The 24490-nt window shown below is 35.7% G+C and overlaps 1 protein-coding gene across 8 annotated transcripts in view; it reads left to right on the top strand.

The window, feature by feature from the left end:
- Positions 1 to 19727, top strand: part of ZNF280D (zinc finger protein 280D) — a 40059-nt gene extending 20332 nt beyond the window's left edge. For 5 of the 8 annotated variants that reach the window (XM_071441597.1, XM_071441601.1, XM_071441596.1 and 2 more), the window contains 10 exons: positions 735 to 892; positions 1364 to 1464; positions 1559 to 1705; positions 2259 to 2393; positions 3555 to 3799; positions 4909 to 5049; positions 6272 to 6334; positions 6879 to 6997; positions 7175 to 7211; positions 17221 to 19727. In XM_071441597.1, the coding sequence (XP_071297698.1) occupies positions 735 to 892; positions 1364 to 1464; positions 1559 to 1705; positions 2259 to 2393; positions 3555 to 3799; positions 4909 to 5049; positions 6272 to 6334; positions 6879 to 6997; positions 7175 to 7211; positions 17221 to 17854 (1780 nt within the window). In that variant the 3' untranslated portion in view covers positions 17855 to 19727. Of the gene's footprint in view, positions 1 to 734; positions 893 to 1363; positions 1465 to 1558; positions 1706 to 2258; positions 2394 to 3554; positions 3800 to 4908; positions 5050 to 6271; positions 6335 to 6878; positions 6998 to 7174; positions 7212 to 9479; positions 9578 to 17220 lie in introns of all 8 variants that reach the window. The other 3 variants (XR_011681482.1, XM_071441600.1, XM_071441603.1) reach the window with 3 other exon arrangements.
- The last annotated feature ends 4763 nt before the right edge of the window (positions 19728 to 24490 follow it).

The raw sequence follows: 24490 nt of genomic DNA, 5'->3' as shown, positions 1-24490 counted from the left end.
AAAACAGGAATTTTGGAAGTTGAACTGTAGTGGGTTTGCAGGTAACTTGTCCTTGTGCTGCTCCACCAGTAACAGTGATCTGCTGGTCCTGCCATGAGTGCCTGGACTTCTCAGCCAGAATAGGTTCAGACAGATGGACAGATTAATGAGGAAAAGCTGGTAACTTAAATAGCACCATACCAGTTTCTCCCACTCTTAATGTTGGCTGCACAGTGGCGTTTTTGATAACTGTCCTTCATAATTCAAGGTCAGGCCTAAATGCTTTAGACAAGGAACATTCCTGGAACTCCTGCCACATAAGGCTGTCATGTCCAAATTGCAGATACATTTTTGCTACTTAATACTTTTCAGCTGAGCTCAAGTTACATGTGTTTCAGAATGGGGCTTTGAGATTGCTGGTGTGAATAAAGTGTGAACAGTTGATGTGCTCTTGTTGTCTTTACTTATTTCCCTATATTTCAAGGCAAGAATTTTGTCTAAGCAAACATGAGAAATGTAATAGATTTAGTCTTAGAACATGTTTTAGATTTAATGTGTGTTCCTTAAAGTCAAGATTTCTAGTCAACTTTAGGTTTGTTGCCTGTTTTTTTGAGGAAACACTTACTACTTAATTTTTTTATTTATTCAGAAGCTCTACAGAGTAAAATTTCTAAAGAATCCTGTACATCTTGCATATGATATGTAGAAGGAATATTCAAATGTAGTTTTTTGCACCTGTTCACTATAATTTAAAGGTTTATGAACCACATGAAACATCACTTGGAGCTTGAGAAGCAGAGCAATGAAAGCTGGGAAAGCCACACCACGTGCCAGCACTGTTACCGACAGTTCCCCACGCCGTTCCAGCTGCAGTGCCACATCGAGAGTACACACACGCCTTACGAGTCATCCAGTGAGTTGAATTTTCTTCTAAGACCAAATTTTTAGAAATGTCCCAATTTTTATTTTCTGGATTGTAATTTCAGAATAAATCTGATGTACTTAGATAACAATAATCTTGAGATTTAATATGAAAAAAACCAGAAACCGAGCACTTTTTTTTTCGTTTGAGAGCTATATATATATATATCAAAAATTATTTTAAAGAGCATTTGAGTTTTTTCCTTACATTTTTTGTTTATTTATTTATTTTTAATTGAAAGCTTTCCTTTAAGACCTGATGTTTAAGGCCCTTGCCTTCCTGGCTTTCTGAAACTGTACAGGGAATTTCTTGTAAAGAGTAGAATAATCATTAGATTTCTTCACCTTTAATGATATATACATTTAATGTATGTGTGTATATATTTATATATATGTATTATAATTTATGTACATATGACCCCTATAAGATTTTTACTTTTTTCTTGTTTTTCACTTTTTCTAGCGATTTGTAAAATCTGTGAGTTATCATTTGACACAGAGCAAGTTCTTTTGCAACATATGAAGGACAATCATAAGCCAGGTGAAATGCCGTATGTTTGCCAGGTATCTCAGAGTGACTTTTGTATTTAGATTACACCACTCCCCTGTCTTCACTGTCCGTAAACTCGTAACTAAAAAGTCAAACTTCTTATTTTAGGTGTGCAGCTACAGATCCTCAGCTTTTTCAGATGTAGAAACACATTTTAGAACAGTTCATGAAAACACAAAACATTTGCTATGCCCATTTTGCCTCAAAGTTATTAAAATTGGAGCACCATATATGCATCATTACATGAGGCATCAGGTAAGCAGATCTTTTCCATCCTTAATGCTAGAAAAATGCTGAATACATTTAGGGAATCTCCCTCTGAAAAAACAAATGAGACTGATTATTATGCTTGTTACTAGGTAAGAGTAGTTAATAAGAATACATTAGAAGAATTTCAGAAATCTTTAAGGGAATTGTTTTGGTTTTGTGTGATAGCAGCTTCCTGTTTAAAGTACTCTCTGAATATCCTTGGAACAATCTTCTTGCTATTTGGTTTCTTCATTACATTTTAGTGATTTGATTCTGCTTTTCTTGAGGTTACTGGCAAACCTGCCACTAGTTCAAATAAAGAAAAAGATAATGAAGTGTCCTGTAACTGGGAATCTGATTCATCCTTGTCTTAGTAACTGCACTGCCTTGCATTTACAAATATCTAATTCCTACAGGGTGTCTTATCTTTGTGTAGTATTAGGAGTTTGTTTGTTTAGTTGATGTTTTAGGAACTGCATAAGCATTGCTTGAGACAGCCTAGGCTAGAGTTTTGTCATGCCATCCATGCTTACTATAGATTGTCATTTGTCTTTAAAAGAAAAAGGGAATATACCGTTGCACTAAATGCAGACTGCAATTTTTAACATGCAAAGAGAAAATGGATCACAAGACTCAGCATCACCGAACATTTAGGAAACCCAAGCAATTAGAAGGCTTGCCTCCTGGAACAAAGGTGAGTGTTCATGCAGGAAAACTTGAGGGGGCAAAGGGAAAAAAAAGGTCTTGGTGGAGGAAAGAGTAGAATGGAAAGAAATGCTTTTCTCCTTTCTTCTGCATAGAATATGTATGCCTAAAACTGGGTTCACCAGGTCTTCTTTAGCTTCAGCATTTGAAGGTATGTGAGGAAAACTTGGGTCCCCTCAGAACACTTATGCTGTCTTTAGGTCAGTCCCATTTCTCAAGAAGGAACTACTTAGACTAGGATTTTCATGTAGATTTTGGGGCTTTTTCCAACAGTTTTTTAGTAGAGTATCAGAATATATGTCCTTTCAGTTGCAAGGAAGAAGTTAACATTTTGATCAGATCTTCACAGTTCATTTGCTGTAGAATCAGGAAGGGAAAATTACTTCAGCTGCTGTTGATGGTCTTCCTTGGCAGAAGGAATGTAAAGCACCAATTCTTTACTCTGTGACAATACCTCAATCTTTTAAAGATTTCAGGGTCTTCATGACCTAACAAAAGCTTGGATTATGTTAAAATTCATGTTAGTAGACCTTGACAGGATGAAATGATAATACTGAAAAACCTGGAACCAGATTTAGAAGACAAGGTGCTTCTAAACTAGGAATATGGGTAAGTATAATTAGGAGTCTTATTCTGAGTCAAAACCACATTTGAGAGCATGACAAAGGAGTTCAAGAATGGCAGGTAAGAGGTCAGAAACCAGAATTACTCCTTGGAGTTCTAGGATGAGAAACAAACATATCTGAAGGGAGTGGACTGGCTCATCATGAGGACTTTTTGTTAAATCCAGGCACTGATGGAGTGGTTTGACATTCTTCTTAGTAGGGCTGATTGGCCTGACACTTCTGCTACATTTTTTTCATTTTAGAAAGGAGGATCTAGCCAATTGCAGCTCTGGAAAGAAAACTTGTTTTATCATGACTAATTATTTTGACCAAAATGAACCTTTTAAGTGTCCAGTTGGCTGTTAGAGGTTAACTCTAGTCCAACAGTATTTTCAGTGTTTTGTAGTTTTCAAAGTAATCTTTCATCAGGAGAGTTTCTTATGCTATGATTTGTGCTGTAAAGTGGCTTAAACTTTGAGACAAATAGAAGTAGGAACTTGGAGAGCTTCTATCTAAACAATTATTTTAAAATTTCATCCTTGTAGGTGACTATTCGAGCATCTTTGGGATCTCATCAGTCAGGATCATCAGCTACATCTTCTGTTAGTACAAGCAGTTCCACGTTTCAGTTATCACCTAAAGCTAAAAACACAACCACTAAAAATCATAACAAATCTAATACAAGTAAATCAAGAGGAAAATCAAAACAATCTACATCGAGGAAACAAAATGCGTGGACGAACAGCAGAAGAAAAAAAGAACCGACAAATATAGCATTTCATAATCTAAGGTAAAATGCTGGCATTAAATTGTCTTTAAGTACACTTTGAACATTAATAACTGATGGTTTAATGGTCTTTCATTTAGTGCTGTAATACAGGAGGTGTGGGTACCTCAGGTTTGCTGAGAAAGCAGATGCATAAACTTCCTACATACTGGTACCTTGGTTGTAATTCTGAATCTGCAGTCACTGATCTTGGTGGTGACAGACTACTTCATGATGGAAGAACAAGTGTTCTGGAAACTTCTCTGTCACATTTAGAAATTTTCTCTGCATGGAACCTTTCTTTTTATTTTCTTTTTTTTTTCTCTTTTTTCTTCTTTTTCTTCTCCTATTTTTCTTCTTTCCTTTAATTTTATTAATTTGAACCCATTAGTTAAAAGATAAAATCCTGTCTATCCTAGGAGATAGAGCATTTTGGGGAGCTAATTTAAAAAATCAAGGAAGTAAAAGCAAGTCCTTATCTTGACAATTTATTGGGGTTTGCTGTCCTTATGTGACAGTTTTCATGGGTGTTTTATGGACTGTTTATTACACTGGAGTGTAATTTCATTGGTTATGATGAGTTAGCTTTTTTTATTGTCAGAGATGGAAGACACCACCCCTCCACTTTCTAACTTTCTCAGTGTGTAGCTCTGGGAGAGATCCAAAAACAGTCAGCAAAACTGGGGGAAGAGCAGGATTATATTCTTGCTTTGTAGATGTTTCAAACCTCGTGGGTAATATTGGGGTGATAGAAAAGCCAAAGGCTTTTTCTGTGCATTGTGATGGATGCAAATCATTGTTGAAAATATTTCTCAAGTACTTGGAGGCAACAGCAGCAGCTGAACTTGGAGGTTCTCATCCACTGCATTATCTCTTGTTTCCAGGAGTGGCCAATAGTGGATGTGTACATTAACTTTCACTTTTTTATTACAATCATAATTAAATCATAGTTCAAGTAAAAGCAAAGTTTTCTTCCTTTCTGCTCGTGTAACTTTTAAGTATTTAACTGATGCATTTTTAAGTTCCCCATTTTTCCCTAGTATAGGCAAGCTTACTAGTTATTTAAAACAAAAGTTTGAAGTAGTTAACTCTTCTGAAAGTGTTGCTATTAACTGATGACTTTTTCATGTCAGGTATCATGTGGGAACTCACAAATGCATTGAGTGTTTCTCAGAAATAAGAGATTTTGCAAGCCACTTTCCTGCTTACGTCCACTGTAGTTTATGCAGATACAACACCAGCTGTAGCAAAGCCTATGTCAATCACATGATGAGGTAAGAACTCTTCCAAGGTTTTACTGGCTTAGTAAATACTTCCTAAGTTCATGTAAGGGGTGAAGTGTTTGTTAGGTGAATTTTGAACTGGGTCCTCAGACTGGCAGGGAAATGCGTGAGCTTGGATTTTTTTACTTTTTAGCAAAGGCTTAAACTCCACATTCTTGTTTTGCTTTAAAAATCCAATGGTGCAGGCAGTATTATACCTTTGCTTCAGAATTTCTGTGGTACCTTCCATAATCACTTCAGCCTGACTTGGCAAATAATGACTAATTATGGGATGTTTTCTGGGTTTCAGATTGAATGGCTCATTTGATTTTACAAGTGCTGAATGCATACAGGCCACAGCTATCGCTAGTGAAGTCTGTGCTCAGATTTGAAGGATGTCTCAAATAGCAAACTCAAGTGGATACTTTTCCTTAGCCTAGTTCTGGTCATCCATAGAAATAACATCTCATTTTGTTAGCAGTGGTGGGGCAGTGTAGGGTATTAGTGATGACAGCTGTAAAAAAGCCTGTTAAGAAAACAAATGCAGGGTTTTAGAGCCATAGAATTATACTATACAATAATTAGATACAGATCACGTAGCAGTGACAGTAAAACAAAATTTTAAAATCCTGTGCCCTGAAGAAGCCCACTGTATTGTGGAAAATAGTGAATGTGATTTTTTTTTTTTTAATTCACGTACATAGGAAATGCCTTCGCATTTGTGAACTCTAGGATTCTTGAATCTGTGATCTAAGTTTTTAGATACACTTGATATTGACCTATTCATACCAATTTCAATGCTCATAAAAGTCCTAGGCTGAAATAGTTTGCATGCTTTTATGTGTGTAATCTATTGTTATCTGAAAATTTCATGTCTCATTGAAAGCCATCTCTTGATGAAGCACAAGTTCAGCCAAGTTCTGGCTCTTTTGTGGTGCATTCTATAGCTATGGTTCTTCGAAAATGGAATTGTTGATGGTGCCAGTAAAGTTTAGCTTTTCACCTCCCAAGCTCATTTACAGGGGAGCCAATGTTTTAAACTAGAGCTGAGATTCCCAGGTTTGTAAGCTTTAAACATTTAATGTTTCAGAATAATGCAGGTCAGTACCTTAGGCTTCTATTTTCGTGTTTTGGCCTAAGCAAATTGCAGTGCCATGACTGTTGAAGGGGTTATGCAGAGTAATATATTCATTAAAACCAGTCTGAGTGGTAATGTTTTCATATATTCATTCAGCTTTCACAGTGCTCGCCCAAGTAAAAGGTTTTGGATCTTTAAGAAGCATTCAGAACAGCTACGGTAATTCAGCTTTTTTCACTTACAGATCAGTATGGTTTTACTTTCTGATGTTGGATTGCTAACTTAGGTTTTGTAACCTCTTGAATTTCCACAATTTAGAGCAGAGAAATGAAACCATTAGGTTTTCCAGCAGCAGTGATCTGGTCAGTGACAAATACTTATTTGTCCACATTTATGAACTTAATTCTGAGCAGTTTTAATTTTTAATTATTATTTTTTGATTATTCATAAGATGCAAATTGGGGAGGGGGTCAGGGAAAGAATCAGAGAAATCAGAGAATCATCCAATCAGAGAAACTCATACTCTACAGATAAATTTCTGTCTAAAGTCATGTTCTTTGTACTATATCCAGCATGGAGATGCCCTGCTCATTGATGGGAATTTCCTGATACTAGTTGCAGTAGAAAAAGTAAGATTATGTTTTTGTGAATCATCTCATCTAAAGTTGATTTTTTTAATAGTCTGTCCAGTTGCTGTGAGTTAAGAAAAGTGTTTCTATGACCATTTTGTAATAGCGTGTCCTTTTTGATTTTTATTTCCTAGAGGTGTGACTGTAGTGTGTCTCAACTGTGATTTCCTGGCTGATGTTTCTGGTTTGGATAACATGGCCACACATCTGAGTGAGAACCAGACTCATACATGTCAAGTTATTGTAGAGGAAGGTGAGTACAGGTGGTACTTTTTTATACAGAATATAAACACTTCCATGTGGATGTCTCTTGTGTTATCACAATCTTATTTTCAATTGCATTCTTTCTGTGCGTGCATTTAACAGTGAGTGCTTCTGTATTTCCACATTTTAAAATATTCTTAATTCAATCCTTTGTTTTTGTTTTCAGTTTCCACAGATAATGCAACTGCTGCACAAGTGTCTCAGTAAGTTTTATTTTACTGCTTAATGGTTTTTTTTCTCTATTAATTTAGTGATAGATGACCAAAACTTACACTTTGAACTTGGGTTTCTTTTGAATTCCATTGAATTTGAAATGTGTGGATGAACACATGCCTTTACTGTACCTAGTGCTTTTTCATCTTACCATGTCCACAACTACAAGAATGAAGAGATAAAGCAAGTACCTATTGCAGCTAAAATAAAATCAGTTTGAAGAAAGATAAATAATTGTTGCAATGTTGGAACTTCTCAATTCTAACCTGTCTATATACAATGAGATTGTTACTTCTACTTAATACTAGCTTTATAAAATTAGTGGTTTGTGTTCTTTATGTAATATGAACACAAAAAGGAATCTCCTTTACTGAAGTAGGACAAATTCAGTCTTAATATTTTAAAAATATTTAGAAATTATTAAAAAATATGTTCTTCATGTGACCAAGGCATACTGCTTTGTATTAGCTTTTTTATTCTGACTTTCAAAGAGGAATTAGTATGTATTAATCAGGGTTTTTTAAGAATTGGAAGAAGAACCTGCAGTATTGTGGAGGTGGTATTTCAGATTGTGTTAGTTTGGGGTTTTTTTAAACCTTAGAAGAATCAGACATGCCAAGCTCTCCCTGATCATCCTGGAACAGCTTCTGAGGCTTTATAGGGTAGTTTATGCCTTAATTCAAGGTTTAGAGGTGTGTCAGTTAAATCAAACATTTGTGTTTTCTTCATATCATTTTCAGAATACAGAATAAAAAAAAGTCAGTTAAATTGCAAAGAAATATTTTAAAAGAACAAAATGGTTTAACCCTGATAACCCATCTAGCCTTTAGCAGGATTCTAACAGGAGTTTAGATGGTCTCATGCATGGTGAGAACTCTTCCAACAGAGTGATAAATTCCTCGGCCTCTAAGCATAAATCAGCTTTCAGTGAGTTTTCAAGATTCCCCAAATAGATTATTTAATATTTATTAAGTATTTTCTTTCTTAGTTTCCATAAAGTGGCTAGTAAGAGGAGATCCTCTAGTAGTTTAGCTTTGAGTGAAACTCAAACAATGACAAAATCAAGTGTTGAGCTATGATACTTGTGGAAATGTTAGCTTTTGTATTTGGAGCTGGCATTAGGTGTTGGGAATTAATGCCTGCTGAAGTGTATGGAAGGAAAGGTTATAGATATACTGATACACTAATCCAGCTGTGGCAGGCTGTCTCCAGTACTGCAAAAGGACCTTTTTTCTTGAATACGTTGCAGAGACATATGGAAATATGTAAGAATGTTGGCTGTATGGATATATCTATCTATTGCTCAGAAGCAGATGGATGAGCACTGGAAAGGTTTGAAGTGAAGTCAAGAGTTTATGCAGGTTTGTTTCTGCAAGATGTTAGAGTAGGACAGATGCAGATAGCCATTATTTTTGAGAGTTCTGATGCCAACATAAAATTAGTTGCTGGTACCACAAGAAGTGATAGAAAATCAGTGATGGTGCTTTTTGAAACTGTCAGGCTCATAGGCTTCATTAATTTCAATGAATCTTGTCCTGTTCCATATGCTAGTTCTCTGATACTTAGGACAAGAATGTATCATTGCTAAACTGAAGAGTGTACCTCTGTAGCAGATATTTTAATTCGTAATTTGCTGTACAGAGTACAAAAAAAAAGTTCATCTTTTTGTGGACTGGTTCTTAGTGGTACTTTTTGGCTGCTTTGGAAGAAGAGGAACTTGCAGACAATATTCATAACTTCTGCTGTATAGTTTCTCAGTGATCTCTGAATCTTTCTTCCAATTCTTTGACCTGTAATTTCAATGACTTGTTTATGGGACTCTTCAGAATCACTTCATCATTGGAAACAATGACTCAATTAACGATCTTGAACACTTCTGGATCTTCTCTTGCATCTCTCAGATGGTGTCTTTGGGTGTCTTTTATTATATATTGGATTGTCTGTATGTGTTTTAAAACTCATCTTTATTGCTAATGATCAGACATGTTCCATGAACTCTGTGTACTGTTACAGAGCCTGTCTTTGGACCAGAATCCTGCCATTAGTAATACAGATAACCTAGCTGGGGGTGTTCCAGCAGAATTTGTTTTTTAAATTTTTACTCTACATAAGTCTCTTTGTTTATTTGGTGATCCACCTTGTGCTGAGGAAGTAAGATTTAATAACTATGCAAGTACTCTTCTAATTGCTCAACTCTCTGCTTTGCACAACCATTAACATATTTTTAAATGAACTGACAGCAGACATTTTTGTTGCAGGGCAGTTGAAAGTGAGCAGGTATCCTATACTGCCTTGGCTCACTGATACATCATTGTGGACCAGAAAATTGAACCCAGTCCAGCTTGGGATTATTTTGGTATGTAAGCAAACAAGGATCTGACCAGACCTTTTCCTTTCTCTTCATGCATTGAAGCTGTGGTATTCTCTTCTTGCATCTTTTAGGCAGCGGGTCTGGTCTTTTCTCCAAATACTGTAGTCAAAGGCCCTTTTTGATAATGTTCTCTACTTTACAGCATTGATTGGCAGCTTTTTGGGGGCTGTGCTCTATTGAAGAGAGTGTCACTTACATGGTGCAGTGTTCCTTTGCTGCTCATGTGCAGCATTTCTTCCCTGCTCCAGTCTATCAGTATCATCCCAAGCTAGAGTAGTGAGTAAATGCTGATGCATATGTGCTGACATCAAAGCCCATTTTGTTCTGAACTTGATCCCACCTTCTGAAACTAAAAGGCTTTGTTGTTTTTTGGGTGTTCACTAAAGCATACAAGTCCTGATCAATTTAATATTCATGTAAGTTACATTTTTTTCTGCCAGTGACTTTGTGATATATAGTGGCAAAATATGCTTTCCATGTCTTCTGTTGCATGTAACTACGTAAACTGAGTCTTGGCCAAAGGAATTTATTAGCTGCTTTGCTCTCTGGTAGCTAAGCTTCTTTTTGTTCCAAAATACTGTGAGAGGAGGAAAGCATGTAATGGAAGTACATACATTTATTGAGCCTTGATTCTGAGGGTGGAGCAGCTACAGTTCCAGTTGATTTCACACCTTGTTCTTTTGGGATCGTCTCTCATCTTCAAGGATGCTCTGCTCAAGCTGCTGGGACATTTGCTGCTTTTGATTTTACTGCTTCTGATTTCATCTTCAGTTCTAGATTATCTATGGCAAGTTTATCCATCAGGATATTCGATGAGCTTTGCTTTTGCAATGGTGAACTTGTAATATTCCTCCAAACTCAGCCTCCTGTTTACAGTGGATATGTTTTGAATCTCTCATTTCCTAGCCTGAGAACAGCATAATAGATAAAGCTGACCTCACTTAAGGATCAGTCACTGATACAGCTTCCTAGTTGTAAGAGTTTGGTGTTGGTGAATGCAAGCTGTTCTTGATTTGCAGCACTTCCTTTTCCTGGATAATCAAATTCTTTAAAATTAATTCATTTTGACCAGTTTTTTTTGTCCTCTTGACTTTTAGTACTCAATCACAGGTCTGGTGATAGTGAGCTCCTGCAGCTGTTTAGTATTGCTAATAATGGCAAGGATCCTGTCATCCATGGTCTCTTCCACATATTTTGTGAGTGAGCATTTGCACACTTATTCAGTACTCTAAAGTCTTGCTCTTTTTGCAACTTTTTTCCTTCTGACAGAAGCTGTGTTCCATCTTGAATGCTGCTGTTCAGCTTCAAGCATCACTTACCAACTACGGGTTTTTCTTGCAGGACTTAATTCTGTTTTGACACAGCAGCATTCAGAAAAGCATAGTGGGTTTGTGTTTTCATTGTGAGCATGCTGTTCATTTCAGAGGAAATTGAATTCCTATTTCACTTTCATTCAGGTTTCTGACAACAAGAAGAATGGAATGTGATTGCAGGGTTTTGTGGCTTTCAGAAACATTCTCTAAGAATTTCCCAGAGGTGACACTAGATAGACACTTGGATTTGAAGTTATGTGAATTCTACATCTTTTAAATGCTTATTTGGAATATTGTCCTTCAGTTCTTTTGCAGATTTGCTACAGAAATTTAAGTTTCAAACTTGCATTTTAAACATTTCTTAGGGTACTTAGAGATATGAGAGATTTGTGGAAATGGTTCATGTAGAATCAATTGGCCTTGTGACATCCTGTTTCCATTTGTGTGAGGATCTTGGAAAAGTTACTCATGTTGAAAACTCATAAAAGCAGTTCTAAATCATTAAAATAAACCTGCCTTAGTATCAAATCTCTCTGATGATCCCAGCAATTAACATGAATAATGCAACATATTGGACCATATCTGCAAGGGGCAGAGCATGAATATGCATGATATAACCAATTTAGCTTATGGTCAAAGAATTAAGATTTCATTTGTATGTAGTTTAACCTATCTTTTTTTATTTTTAGGACATTGAGTGTCACTGCTTGACTAGCCAATTATGTTTTATCTTTGTTTGAAAAGTCATACAAAGTAAATGTTTGTTTCTGTTATTCTGTTAAATGTAGCCGTGGCATTTAAAGTTACATCTGTCAAAAGAGGGAATTTTTGCAAGAAGGTGGGATTAATTTAAAAAAAAGGCCAACACCTAAAAATCCCAAACCCAATGACCTTTCCATTTTTTTTCGGTGTAAATAAATTTAATTTTTTAATGCTGTGTATGATTCAGCTGAGTGTGGAAAATACCTTGAGCCACTTACAGTTGATTTCTAGAAATCCTTGAAGCTAGAGTCATCCCAGAAAAAGTTACTTTTGTTTAGGTGTGGACAAAAAAGAAATGTTCGACAGAAGATTCCAGCTGAGTTCATTCTGCTTACCCAGTGAGCCTTGGGTTGTAAGAAAACATGAGAGATTGCTGGGAAGAGGGTGGCTCATGATTTGAGCTTTGTGCATGTGTGCAAAAATATACAATTCATTGTGTGAGAGCAGGACAAGCAATGAGACTGAATTTCAGAAATGAGGATACTCCTATTTGTGCCTAACTGCATTTTAGAGTCTAGCTTTTGGTACTGACTCCAGATCTCCTCCATTAGTCCTAGGTGTCTCTTCATCTGTCAAATAAAGTCTCAGATCAAACTGAATGTAGACTTCAAGGTGTCTAAATTAATGTTCTTACTTGACTTTCACTCTGAGTCCCTTTGGTTTTATGGCTGATCCATTCTGTTTGCTATCTCAAGGTTAAATTTTGTGCTCAGCTGCTCCTTTTTTATGGGCAATTTTTTTAAGGAATGACAATTAAAGGGCATTTTTTCATTGTTCTTGACTAGAAGTTCATGTAGAGTGAAGAATTTTTGGAGAGTTCTGGAAAGGTTTCAGAGTTGCTCAAAACTTTTGGACCAGCAGGCTGTACTTCCTGGAGGTGGTCACAATCTTTGGTTTATTTTCATAATGTTCTTTCCAGAAGCACTGTGACTTCACAGATGTGAGAAAACATTGCCTTTGTTGATGGTTGAGATCTATGGAATTTAAGATTTCTTGTGTCATAAAGTGTTGGGATCATCACAAGGTGGTAATTTTCTCTGGTTTAGTGTCTATTGATGCAACTTCTGCCAATCACAAATTAGAAGGAACTGCTTTCTAAACCTATACCTAAACAAAATTGAGGTTGAGAGTATACATCATGAATCCAAAGTAAACCAAAATAACAAAGATGGGGTTACAAGAAAATGTTACAAACTCTGCTCATTTCCAAACCAACATAAATGAGCCAGTTGCAATCTCCTCTATAAGATATAAAATGTGAACACAAAATCCTCTCAAATTTGATAATGTAAAATAACGTTTATAATGGATTTAAAATAATCTATAGATATTGGATCCAATTCACACACATTTTAAGTTAGTGGCAAAACTTTAATTTATCGAGACAAGAAGAACAGTATGTTTTGTCCTTGGATTTGCAATATCTGATCTATTCATGTGTAAGTTAGTGAGTCTAACAGGAGTGACTGTTTTATGACAAATGGTATTTCCTACATATTTGTTTTAAGTTCTTGCATATAAATCATTAAAGTAGTAAAGCTAAATATTTGGCATTGCATCATCTTATACTGGTGTGGCTTCCCTTGATTAAATACTTCAGAGTATTTAAAGCCCTGACCCAAAACTTTTGTTCTCATTTGATTTATCCTGATTATTTCTCTGGTAATCAGAAGAGTATTTTTACAGTGCTATTGAAACCAATCCTTTTTTGTAGATAATTTTGCCATCTATTGTTGCAGATTAGGATGTAATAAATACCAATATGTGATTGTTTATGCTACAGGTTCAGATGCTGGTTAGCTGCTAGAACATTAATGTTAGAAAGTATCCATGGTGTGCAGATACTATGTGCTTAAATTCTTTAAAAGGTCTGGGGTTAGGCTGCTTTTTTGGATTTAGGAAAATACATGTGGTTGATCAATCTAATATTAGTATACAGTTTTCATAAAATTTTAGTGGTAAAGCTGTTTTTTATGTCAAATACTTTGCACCCTGTAGACAACCCTGTAGACAACTCGCTGAGGTTGTGAATAATTTAATTTATGATTAATAACATTATCTAAATATAATAGAGGCAGCACCACACTTCAGCAGATTAAATTTGCCTTTAATGCAACATCAACAAAGAAGATTTAGGCATAAGCAGTTTTGAGGGGTTTGTTTGCTTTTTCTTTTTTTCTGTAAGAAACCTTTGAAAGGTTAGATTTTGTTAGAACTGATGACTTAACAAGTTTGTAGGAGATACTTCTTGCTATCTCTGCGATAACATTTTCTTACAGAAACACAGAAAATCAATTTTGGTGATGTTGTGATAAGCTGTTTAATTAATGTGGTTTTCAAAGTCAATAAGCCTAAATAATTTATAGCTCATCTAATGTATGGACTGTGCCTGTAAAGGTATTTTGCAGGAAGCATCCCCTCATGTAGTAGTTGGAGGTCAGCTGCAATGTTTTACAGTTCTCCTGAAGTTAACCCAAATATCCAGAACAGAGCTGTAGTTATGGTAGACAAATAAGAGAAAACTGAGCTTATATTGGAGAATGTTTTTGTCAGGTAGCTTTATGCACTTAATTTAGCATTTCAGATCTTAAAATACTTCAATCATAGTTTATAAGACCTTTCTGCTATGGAGATCATTCCTCAGGTAGAATTAGAATAAAAGTAATGCTCAGTATCTTCAGACTGTTGGTTCCTGGTTTTCCTGAGGAAGATAACTGAAAGAGTTCACATGAAACAAGTTTATCTTATAATTCCTGTACACCCAATAAAACACTTCAAAATTCTGAAGTGAAGTATGCTTAAGCTCAGCATAAGTATTAACTTTAAAAAATAAGTTTCAGATTACTTATCTCTATTTCAACCATACAGTACTTTAAAACATTGAATCTTAATTCATGATCCACACCAAAATCTCCATTAGAGAGAAAGAAGCTAAGCTGGGGGTCATGTCCTGTCTGTCCTACACATAGTCTAAGAGTATCTCTGACCTTTGTATGTAGTGTGAAGATCCAAGACAATTCTTTTTTAACTCTACATCAATTACTGGTCACGGTGTTCAGAGGTTCTGCATGGTATAAGAATCCAGCTTTCTGTGTCTTCCTGCAGAAAGCTGGGCTGTCAGAGGCACACCTTAGTGGGGCTGCCTCAGCAGGGATGTGCAGTTTGTAGTTCATAGTCAGTTTGTAATTTATACTCAGTCCCTGTGGCTGACTCTTGAATGCCAACCTCCATAAAGGAATGCTTTCCTTTCCTTATATATCTTCATATTCAGGGAACCTGGAAATTGGTCACTGTGAGATCTGGTTAATATTGACTCTGAACTGTAATTTTTGGGAGCCTCTCAGAATCTAAGTGATCTCACAGTACATATTCTTAGTGGGTTTTTTTAGAAATATCATCTTTGGATTCTGATTTTACAGATTTTTTTTTCAGAGGTTGTCTTTTTGTTGTCCTTCAGAAAGGGCACTCTTGTTACAGAAATCCCAGATGGTAAGAGAGTGAGAGAAGTCCTCAAAGCTAGGAAAAATTTGTCTTGTAGCACTGCTTGCCAGCCTTACAAAGTACAAAGGGTTTGGTGAGTTTCTTTAACAGAAGCAATGATTTTGTAGAAATGACAAGACCTTTCATTTGCATTCAGAAGTGTTAAGAACAATTCTCTTACACAAACACACCTTTTCCATAGATTCCATTATCACTTCAGGTGTGTTTTCTCCTTGTTTTTCTTTTTTGTCCCATATTGGTTTTCAGCATTATAGAAGATGGCTGTCAAATTTGCTTTTTTTCTCCATAGAATTGTGTTCCATAATACTGGGTTTTATTTAAAAAGTAAAACAAAAAATGCTACATCCTCTGTCTAAACCCCAGGTAAAAACATTACAAAACCCAAACCCCACACTTGTAGCCCTTACATTTGGAAAAGATGGAGAACACAGAACAGCAGAAGCTGCTTTGATGTTAACTGACATTTTTGTACTGAAACTTAGTCTTGATTTTTCCTTCCAATATTACTTTTTTTACCCTTTTCTTTCTAGATGTTTGAGAGAGAAGAACTTGGATAAATTCTGAATTCGAGAAATTCATCTACTCTTTAGCTACTCCACTAAATGAGAAAAACCCCCAAACCCTAACATTTCTGTTTGACAAAAGTAGCAAATACAGGATGTAATTTGGTAAAGAGTTTGGCCTATCTCTTGAGTTCATTCCTTACAACAAATGGAAAGTCAGTGTAACAGGATGAAAAGATTCCTATGAGTACCCCAGTGACCACCAAAATTTCACCATTGAAGGGTGTCCCAACAGTCTCTTATTCCTGCTCAAATTATTCCTCTGACCTAGAGTAGAAGGAGGAAATGGAATATTCTTGGATTAGTTTATTTAAATAAAAGTAAAACTTGAAAAAAAGATTTCTGAATGGTTGTAGCTCCTTTTGCAGAACAGCCATTTTTGTAGAACTCAATGTCACTTATAATTGAATCACTGGAATTGTTTTAAATTAGTAAAAATTAAAATTCAAAGGATAATTAGAACATATATAGGTTTTCAGCTTGAAACATAGTAGCAAGGAATTGGTTATTCTTTTTAAGAGTTCTGAACTGTGTGTTGCTTACAGAATTTGAGTGGCTTGAGCCAAAAAATGTTTAAAACCACTTAAAGAAGTAAAATGAAAATGTATTTTGATTAATGAGCCAAGTGGTGATATTGTGTTTCTCACAGCTTTTCTCTGCATATTACTCTTCTGATTGTTACCTTCAATTTAAATTTTAAAAGATCCTTTGGGAGAATTAGCTTAATTTCACTTTGTATACAGAATTTATATCTGAAATCAGACAAATTCCTGTTCTTCCAGCTTTTCCTTTCCTCTCCCCACCACTTTCTTTTGTTTGTCACCATCATCATTTTAGGTAATTCAATCTGCTTATCATTCTGAAAAACTTTGGATTGATTAAAAATTACGCCACTTTTACCAGATTTAATCTTTACAGAAAAAATTTAACTTCTCTGTGTTTCCTCTTTATAAACACACAGTTTTACTCTGAAAGGTGACTGAAAATGCTGCTTCACAGATTTACTTTTTCAGTGAATGCAGATTGTGATTGCTCAAATAAATTTTGGATTTATTAATTTAGATTTCCAGCTGTTAGCTTTATTCTCATGAGTATTGCAGAGTCAGTTGATGGTATAAAGGTATTAAGCAATTTTATCTGCATCTGTGTCAAAAAGGCTGTGCAGGTAGAGGAGCTACTACAGGTGTTATTTTGGGAAATTCCATGTGTCACACAAAGGCAGCCTTCCTTTCTGCAACTGAAATGCAAGAACTAGAGTATTAATTGACTGCTAAATACAAAGCTGAGTTTGTAAATAGATGAGAAAAATGCAGCTGTTAGTTAAATTCTGCCTTTCTTGCTGTGAATCCTCATGACAAATCCCAAAGAGGAAATCTTTAAAACCCCTCCAAGTGTCACTTTGCAGAGTATAGCCAAGCATAGCTTTTTTTCATTTATAACCTAAAATTATAAAAATCATATCTAAAAATAACTTCTTTGGTTTTTTCAGCAAACAAGAGCATGACTCTTCAGATGAAACAAAAGAATGCAGTAGAAATCAAACTAAAAAAGTTGCATCCGTTGAAAAGAGGGAAGACTCGTCACTGTCAAATACAGAAAATGTCCGTCGTTTGCAGCTCCCTGGCAACTGCTCAAAGAATTCTTTGCATGAAAAAAGAGCATACTGTGATTCAGCTAATAGCAAACAGTTAGTAGATGAGAAACAAAAATGTATTCCTGATGAAAGTGAGATGAAAATGTGCCAAAGTTCAGCTGATGCTGTCCCGAATGAGCAGACGAAAGCGAGTAGCTGGGATGGAACTGCACTTTCAGCCAAGAACGTCAGGGACTTAAAGCTGAGCCTGGGGGAAGATGTCAGCTTTGAGCAGTTCCTGAGAAAGAGGGATGAGCCTGAATCTGTGAGTTCAGACATCAGTGAACAAGGCAGTATTCATTTGGAGCCTTTAACTCCATCAGAAGTACTAGAGCATGAGGCTACTGAAATTCTCCAAAAAGGTAATGTCGCACCTTCGTCAAAGAAGGCCGGACAGCTGGCTGAACAAACAGATGAGACTTCTAGAGAAAGCAATCCCAGCAGAATGGAAACTACTGCAAACAAGACAGATGAGAATGAAGCAAGCTGAAATTGTGTGAATTTTATTGTTTGTTTTAAACTGTGGTAAGAACACCATGGACCATTCCTGATGAGTGTGCTCACGGATGCTAAAGACTAAAAATTTTGAAAGGGAGGAGAAGAGAAAGGGACACCAAAGGGAAGTTTGCATATGGAGGTAGCATGTATGTGTATGTATGACTGAACTCATTAAGCTTCAAAAAGGTAACATGTTAAAATATATCTTCCTGTCTCTTGGATGTGATATATTATTAGATTGATACTTGAAAAGAGGTATAAATTCTAATTTTTTTATAGTTACCTAGCCCAGGATAAGGTGATTTGTTCGCCCAGAAAGTATTTTTCTAAATTCTTTAGTGTGAATATCACTGAACAGGGGATTGAGTAGGAATTCACTTCTGATGCTGATATGGAGCACACTTATAATGGAGGTTATTGGTCTGCTGATAGTTTACGTAAATATAAACCTTGGAACTTGGTGTCACATTCCTGTCTGTAAAAGCACGTAAACAGAAGTATATGAATTTGTGCACCTCTGTACAGGTGTAATCCTGCCAGGCTGTAAACTTACCTTAATAAACTTTCAGTGAAAGTGAAATTATTACAATAAAAAAATATATTTGTGGAGTTTTCACTGTGCAGGCTGTGCAGAACTACCAAACATAGCTGTATGAAGTAGGACACAATGCTGAAAGTACTGTAGCTCTTAGGCTTTTACCATTGGTTTAATTCCTCTTAGCCATAGACCCATAGGAATGGTCTGTAAGTCACACCAAAGTATGGTTTGATGTAAAAATGGTTTTAAGCCAAAATAAGGAAAGCTCCAAACTGGAAACACCACCTGGCATGCATTTTGCCATTTTGCAGCTGCTACTGGCAAACTTAAAAATAGGACACAAGGGCATATAAAGTAGTATTGTACAGTTCAATTTCAGGACTTTTTGTAGTCTAAGTTATGTACAGAAAGATGGCTGCTGGTTTTAGTTTGGTTTTTTGGTTTTGGGGTTTTTTTTTTGTCTTCTAGTTAGCTAGATTTAGGAATGCATATGGTAACAGTAGCTTGCTCCTTTGATTTCACTGCTCCATTTGAAACATTCAGAATGTGCTTTTGACTTACAGTTTTGTTTTTAATGAATGTTAAATGTTTTGAACAGCTGTTAAAGTACTGCTGTAAATTATTACTTTTTGAGTAAATATTTGCAACAAAAAAATTGTCTTTGTGTATAATTTTATGCTCAGCTTGAAACTTTGGGCATAGCCTTCTCCTATTTTTAAAAAAGATTTAGTGACAGTTCCCAAAAAATAAGTAACGCCATTATTGTGAATTTTAGACCTATGTTTCACCGAGGATTTTTCTTGGGTTTTGGTTGGTTTGTTTGTTCATTTTATTTTAGAATTAAATGAGCAAGTGCCTATGCATAAACATTTTTTTGTACCTGTCTATTGTGATATGATGTGCTAACCTTTCCAGACTATACAGATTTTTTTCTGGCCCATCAGCCTGCAACGGAAGTTTCCTCTGTCCTCTTAAGTTCACTGAGCTCAGCTGCTAAGTAAGACTAACAGTATTAAAACCTAGAGACCATCCAGCTTACTATTGAAACCTCTACATAAAACAGATCTCAACAGCCTCAAAAGTTCCTTCAAGCTCCAAAGAGATGTAGAATTTAAATTTTGGACTGCATCTTCGTTGTCATCCATGCACGTGTAGAAGATTTTTAAAACAGAAAAGTGGAACAGTTTATGTGCTCACAGCTCTTTGAGATCTGCCTCTTGGAGAACTTCAAATACCACAATACGTGAAAAAGCTGAGAAGAATAAGTTCCATTATTCCTTTGTTCTTTAAAAATTTTAGTGAAACCATTAAATAGTGCTTTGGTTAACCAGTCTGATGTCTTCATGCTTTTACACATGCAAGGTTACTCAATGTGATGCTTTATTTTATGCAGTTTAAAACAGGTCATCAAGTACAAAACTGGATGTCTGTGTTACCAAGGGACTTCTGAATGCATCTGTGTTGGAACCCAGGGAAATCTGTAGTGTTTTTAATCTGGTTGGTGATCTTCCATGCAAATTATATATTTTGAATAATGTTCTGATATGTGGTGTTAGAAAAGATAAAAGTTCAACTGGAACCAGTTGCGATACTTGACATTTCCACATATGTGTCTTTTATTATGCATTTAAACTTTTAAAACATAACCATATTAATTAGAATTTGGAAGGATTTGGCCACATAGTGGTGATAAAAGGTGGTAAATAGAACTCAAAACCCTGCATATTTGGCAGAATTATATCCATGTCATCTCAGCTGCTTATTATGTAAAATGTCATTTGTTTCAAACCATGTTGACAATGCTTATGCAAAAAGTAATGTTAGGTAAAGACCACTCAAGTATCTTCTGGTCCTTCTGAAAGAAGAGGTGAAAGAACTTGATTGTTCTAGCAAGAGCATCAGATAGTTTTTCATATGCAGGGAAGGAATATAATGAAAACACTGGCATGGTATTTTTGTGAAGAAGGAAAACTAAAACTCATTACTATTTTTCCTGTATGGAGTAATAGATTTGCTCGTAAATGCTGTAGGAAACTGCACAAGTACAAAGATAAATTTCTGTAATGTTATTTGGGAGGTTTCCCAAAGAAGAGATAAGTTGAATTGGTACTTTTGGCAGAAGCTGCTGTGGAGGATCAAGTTTCATTAATGCATTTTCAGTTGATTGAACATAAGTGCACATGATTCAATTTGTTGTTTCTGAGTCATTTAAAAGTTGTTTTTTCCATCCAGCCATCAGTGGTTCTTACAGTGTGTCACCTCTCTTTTTGTCCTGGAGAAGACATTTCACCTCCAGTTTTCATTGCCTTACCTAAAAACAGTCAATTCTTGGTGTCCATAGTAGAATCACCCTTTCCCCTCCTCTCAAGGGCTTTATCATATTTGCTTGAATGATCACTGCAGCTTGTTTATATAGTGCTTATTTTTAAGGAAGTTGTGTGTGCTGTCTATATTACTGACATTTAATAGAAAACTGCAGTCATTATGATGATCAGTGAACATTCAGTCATTTGGATGTTCCTCAAATGCAACCAGTGTCTGTTTGCCTTGTGCAGCTTGGGAGAGAAGCTTTGGTTCACCTGTGGTTCAGATTTTCTAAATGGAATGGCTGAGTAAATGCAAAACCAAAAAAAATCCAATTGTACCACACACTGAATTCTAAATATTGTGTGATGTAATTTAAAAAAGAAAGTTTTTACAACAAAACTTTGTCTATTTTCTTTTCCTTGGGCAGTGAGAGAGACGAACCTTGGCTGATAAGTGTTAAATCTCATTTCTGTCATGCTACTTCTAGAAGGAATCAGAAGCTAAATGTCAGGGTAAAGAATCTTGAGTAATGCTTGTATTCTGCAGCACCTTAAATAATAGATCTTAAAGCTTTTTTACAGGCATTAATGATTGTTGTTTATATGCTGCCGTGCAGACAAGTCTTTTTTTTGTACTGTCAGATACACAAATATTCCACTAAAGACTGTGACCATTGGCTGTCACAACAGAATTTTGTTACAGACCACTTAGATTTTTTTTTGTGGTGGGCAGATTTATACCTCATTGTTCTGTTTTTGTTTTCATTACTGTTGGTTTTTGCAGCTTGTGAACTTACACTGTCTAGCTGTATCCTGTATATTTTCATATGCCCTTAATAAAAGAAAAAGGTAAGTATGTTTTTGATTATATTGAGTGATTTTTGCTTTGAAGAGAATATTTATTCCAGTTCTAATGTAATTCAAAAGGAAGTTCTCAGTCCTTCAATGAAGGGATGGCATGTTATCTCCTTTGAACATTATTCTTATGCAAGATTTTGACTCTAATCTTCCCAATTCTGTGCTAAAAGGAAAAGTATATTGACTGGTATTTCAGATTTGTTTACAGACACTCTGCAGAGTTCCTTTGAGTTTTGGATCGCTATTATAGCTCTAAGACAGCTAATTAAAATTTTGTACTCAGTCATTTCATTGACCCAAATTAACCTTGTAAAGTTGGTATTGCCTTTTTGCACCAGATTAAAGAAAACAAAAAAGTTGAAAATGATTATCTGTGAAATACTTGGAGGGAGGTGAATGTAGTTGTGCCTTCAAGGTGCTGTAAAGCTAATGAGTTTGTTGGCATAAAAATGTGATGGGTTTGTTGAGGGGCTCTTCCCTGTTAAAACCATTATATCAGAGAAGCTGAGTTTTTTTCTGACAACCAGATGTTTTCTGATGTTATATCTGTATCTACATTTATTTTTGGACAAATTTATCTTCATATTAAGGAAATTGACTCCTCAAATTACATGTGTGGGCTGTAATCAGGCCAAAATAAGATCAAGTCCATGATCAAAACCAGTAGCTTTTAAGTGAGCCATTCTCCATTTTTAAGCAGCATTGCTAGGTTGCTTATGCTATTAATCTAATATAAATAAACTGCATTTCATACTTTAGTTCACTAATGTCTCGATGTTAGTCATTTAAGTCAAAAGAGCTGTTTTCTCCAAAAATTTTTGTGAATAAACTGGTTTCTTTAAGAAGGAAGTTGTCTCATACTAACAGTGTGGTAGCCTTGAAAATGTAACCTTCATATGTTTTGCTCATAAATAGTGTAGTTAAGAATTAGTCCTTTTGGTTAAAGGAAAATCACCTGCCGGTCTGTTCCTTACAGCCTCTTACATGTTTTTCATATGGATCTGTCATGATATTCTAGCAACAAATTAAAGCCCTTGTTTTCCTCTCTTTTAATGCTGTAGAATTGGAACATGAATGCTTAATAGTTTTTAAATTGTATGTATTTAAATTACCGGTGTGTTTGCTGCCTGAAATGAGGATTCAATTTTGTGTACCAGTTTCTTGGGTTTTCACATGAAATTTGTTTCTCCACCTAATCTTGGAAAAACTTCACTTCTTCTTGGGGCTAGCAAGTTGAAGGCACATAGTATCATTTCCCAGGTTATTTAATGAAATCCAGTGTATTTATTAGATATCATTTAAGCGGGACAGACTAGGGGCTGTCAAAATGAATCCCAGTACTGTGAGTAATTAGGAACAATTCAGCCTTAAAGGAAAACTTCAGAAACACAGAACTTGATAGATAAATGGTGGCAGTGTGGGAAGTAAGGTGAAGCCTTAGCTACATTGGACTGTTCCTTCATTCCTTTGTGTACACACACTAAGAGTTATGTGCAGCTATAATGACAACATAACTTGATTTTTATTTTCCCTGGTGTACCTGAACAGAGTAATAAAACACAAAGAGGATCTTGTTTTTATCATGTTAAAAATGAGAGTTCAGCAGCGCTCCTTAGGCTGTTTTGAGCATAAAGTTGTCTAAACAGTTTGTTCTAAAATTGCCATTATACTTGAATTAGAGCATTTTACCAATCCAAGCACACTTCTTGACTAGGTGAGCTACTCAGCTATCTTGGAAGCTTTTAACATATTGTTGCCTCTTAATTGCTATTCATATTTTGACAGTAATAATAAATCTGTTGTCCTCTCACATAATTTGTGATTTATATTAATGTATTCTTTATTTAATGTGTTTACACAGTCCTTACAAATGTGTTAGTTCTTTCCATCAAAAAATGTACTGTTTGAGAGAGCTTACAATCTACTTGCACTGTTATGAGAGTTTCTTGGTCACATCTCTTTTATATGTATGTTAACCTGCAAAACTTAGAACAAGGAGAGGGAGCTATGAAGAAAATGTTTAGAAGGTCAGTCTTTTGCTTATCCTTAATTAGAGTGGGTAAAATATATCCACTCTGAACTGACTCCCTGCCATAATAGCTGTATTTTCTTCTTCATAGGTGATGCTAAAGGTGATAGGAATTCTGAACAGAATCTCCAGAGAAAACACAAAGCAGCAAACAAAGAGTGTTATTGGATTACCAAGATGCCTCATTGCAATAAAAGATCAATAAGAAGCAGCAGAAAATGGGGACTTTACTGTGAGTGGAATTTAGAACATGTACAAGCAAAATGCTTCTACTTTGGTTCTTGTATTTAATAAGAGTTTGGTTAATGAGAATAGACATCTCTATTAAGAAGATTATTATGAGATTCTGTGCAGCATCGGACAAAACTGTTACCAGCAGTTCACAGCACAAAGATTTGACCTGGCTGTAAACGGATATTCTTGAGTTTAATGTACACCAATTGAGTTAAAGATCAATAATTTATGAAGTTCATTTGGTCCAAACATAGTTCCTGTCCATCAAATGAAATATATATTGCAATGTGTCTGGCTGTGAGGAGGTGAAAAGCACTTTCTGCACCTCACCTCTATTATCCACTAGGTCTCTTATGTTTCATTTACCCTGCTGAACATGCAGAGCAGGAAACGTTAATGCTTGCTGGAAATCCAGAGAAAACCCAACAAAATCTTGGGTATGAAAGTAAAAAAATTGACTTCCCACAGTACCAGCAGGCAAAATGCTGTGATTGTAGAGGTCATGTCACAGAGCCATTGATCAGGCTCTTGCACATAGTGTCCAGTGGAGCTCTAGAGGAGGTTACTGAACCTGAAAACAGCTAAAAAAAAAAAAAGCAGATTCATCTGTTTAGGTTTCACTAGAGTGCCCTTTAAAATTCCAGTGGGTTCTGCATCAGATGC

The sequence above is a fragment of the Agelaius tricolor genome, unplaced genomic scaffold (genome assembly GCF_023055355.1).
Source record: "Agelaius tricolor isolate 1412-34295 unplaced genomic scaffold, bAgeTri1.0.p SCAF_16, whole genome shotgun sequence".
NCBI lineage: Eukaryota > Metazoa > Chordata > Aves > Passeriformes > Icteridae > Agelaius > Agelaius tricolor.
The sequence above is the reverse complement of the archived record's forward strand: the minus strand, read 5'-3'. Positions and strand labels throughout refer to the sequence as shown.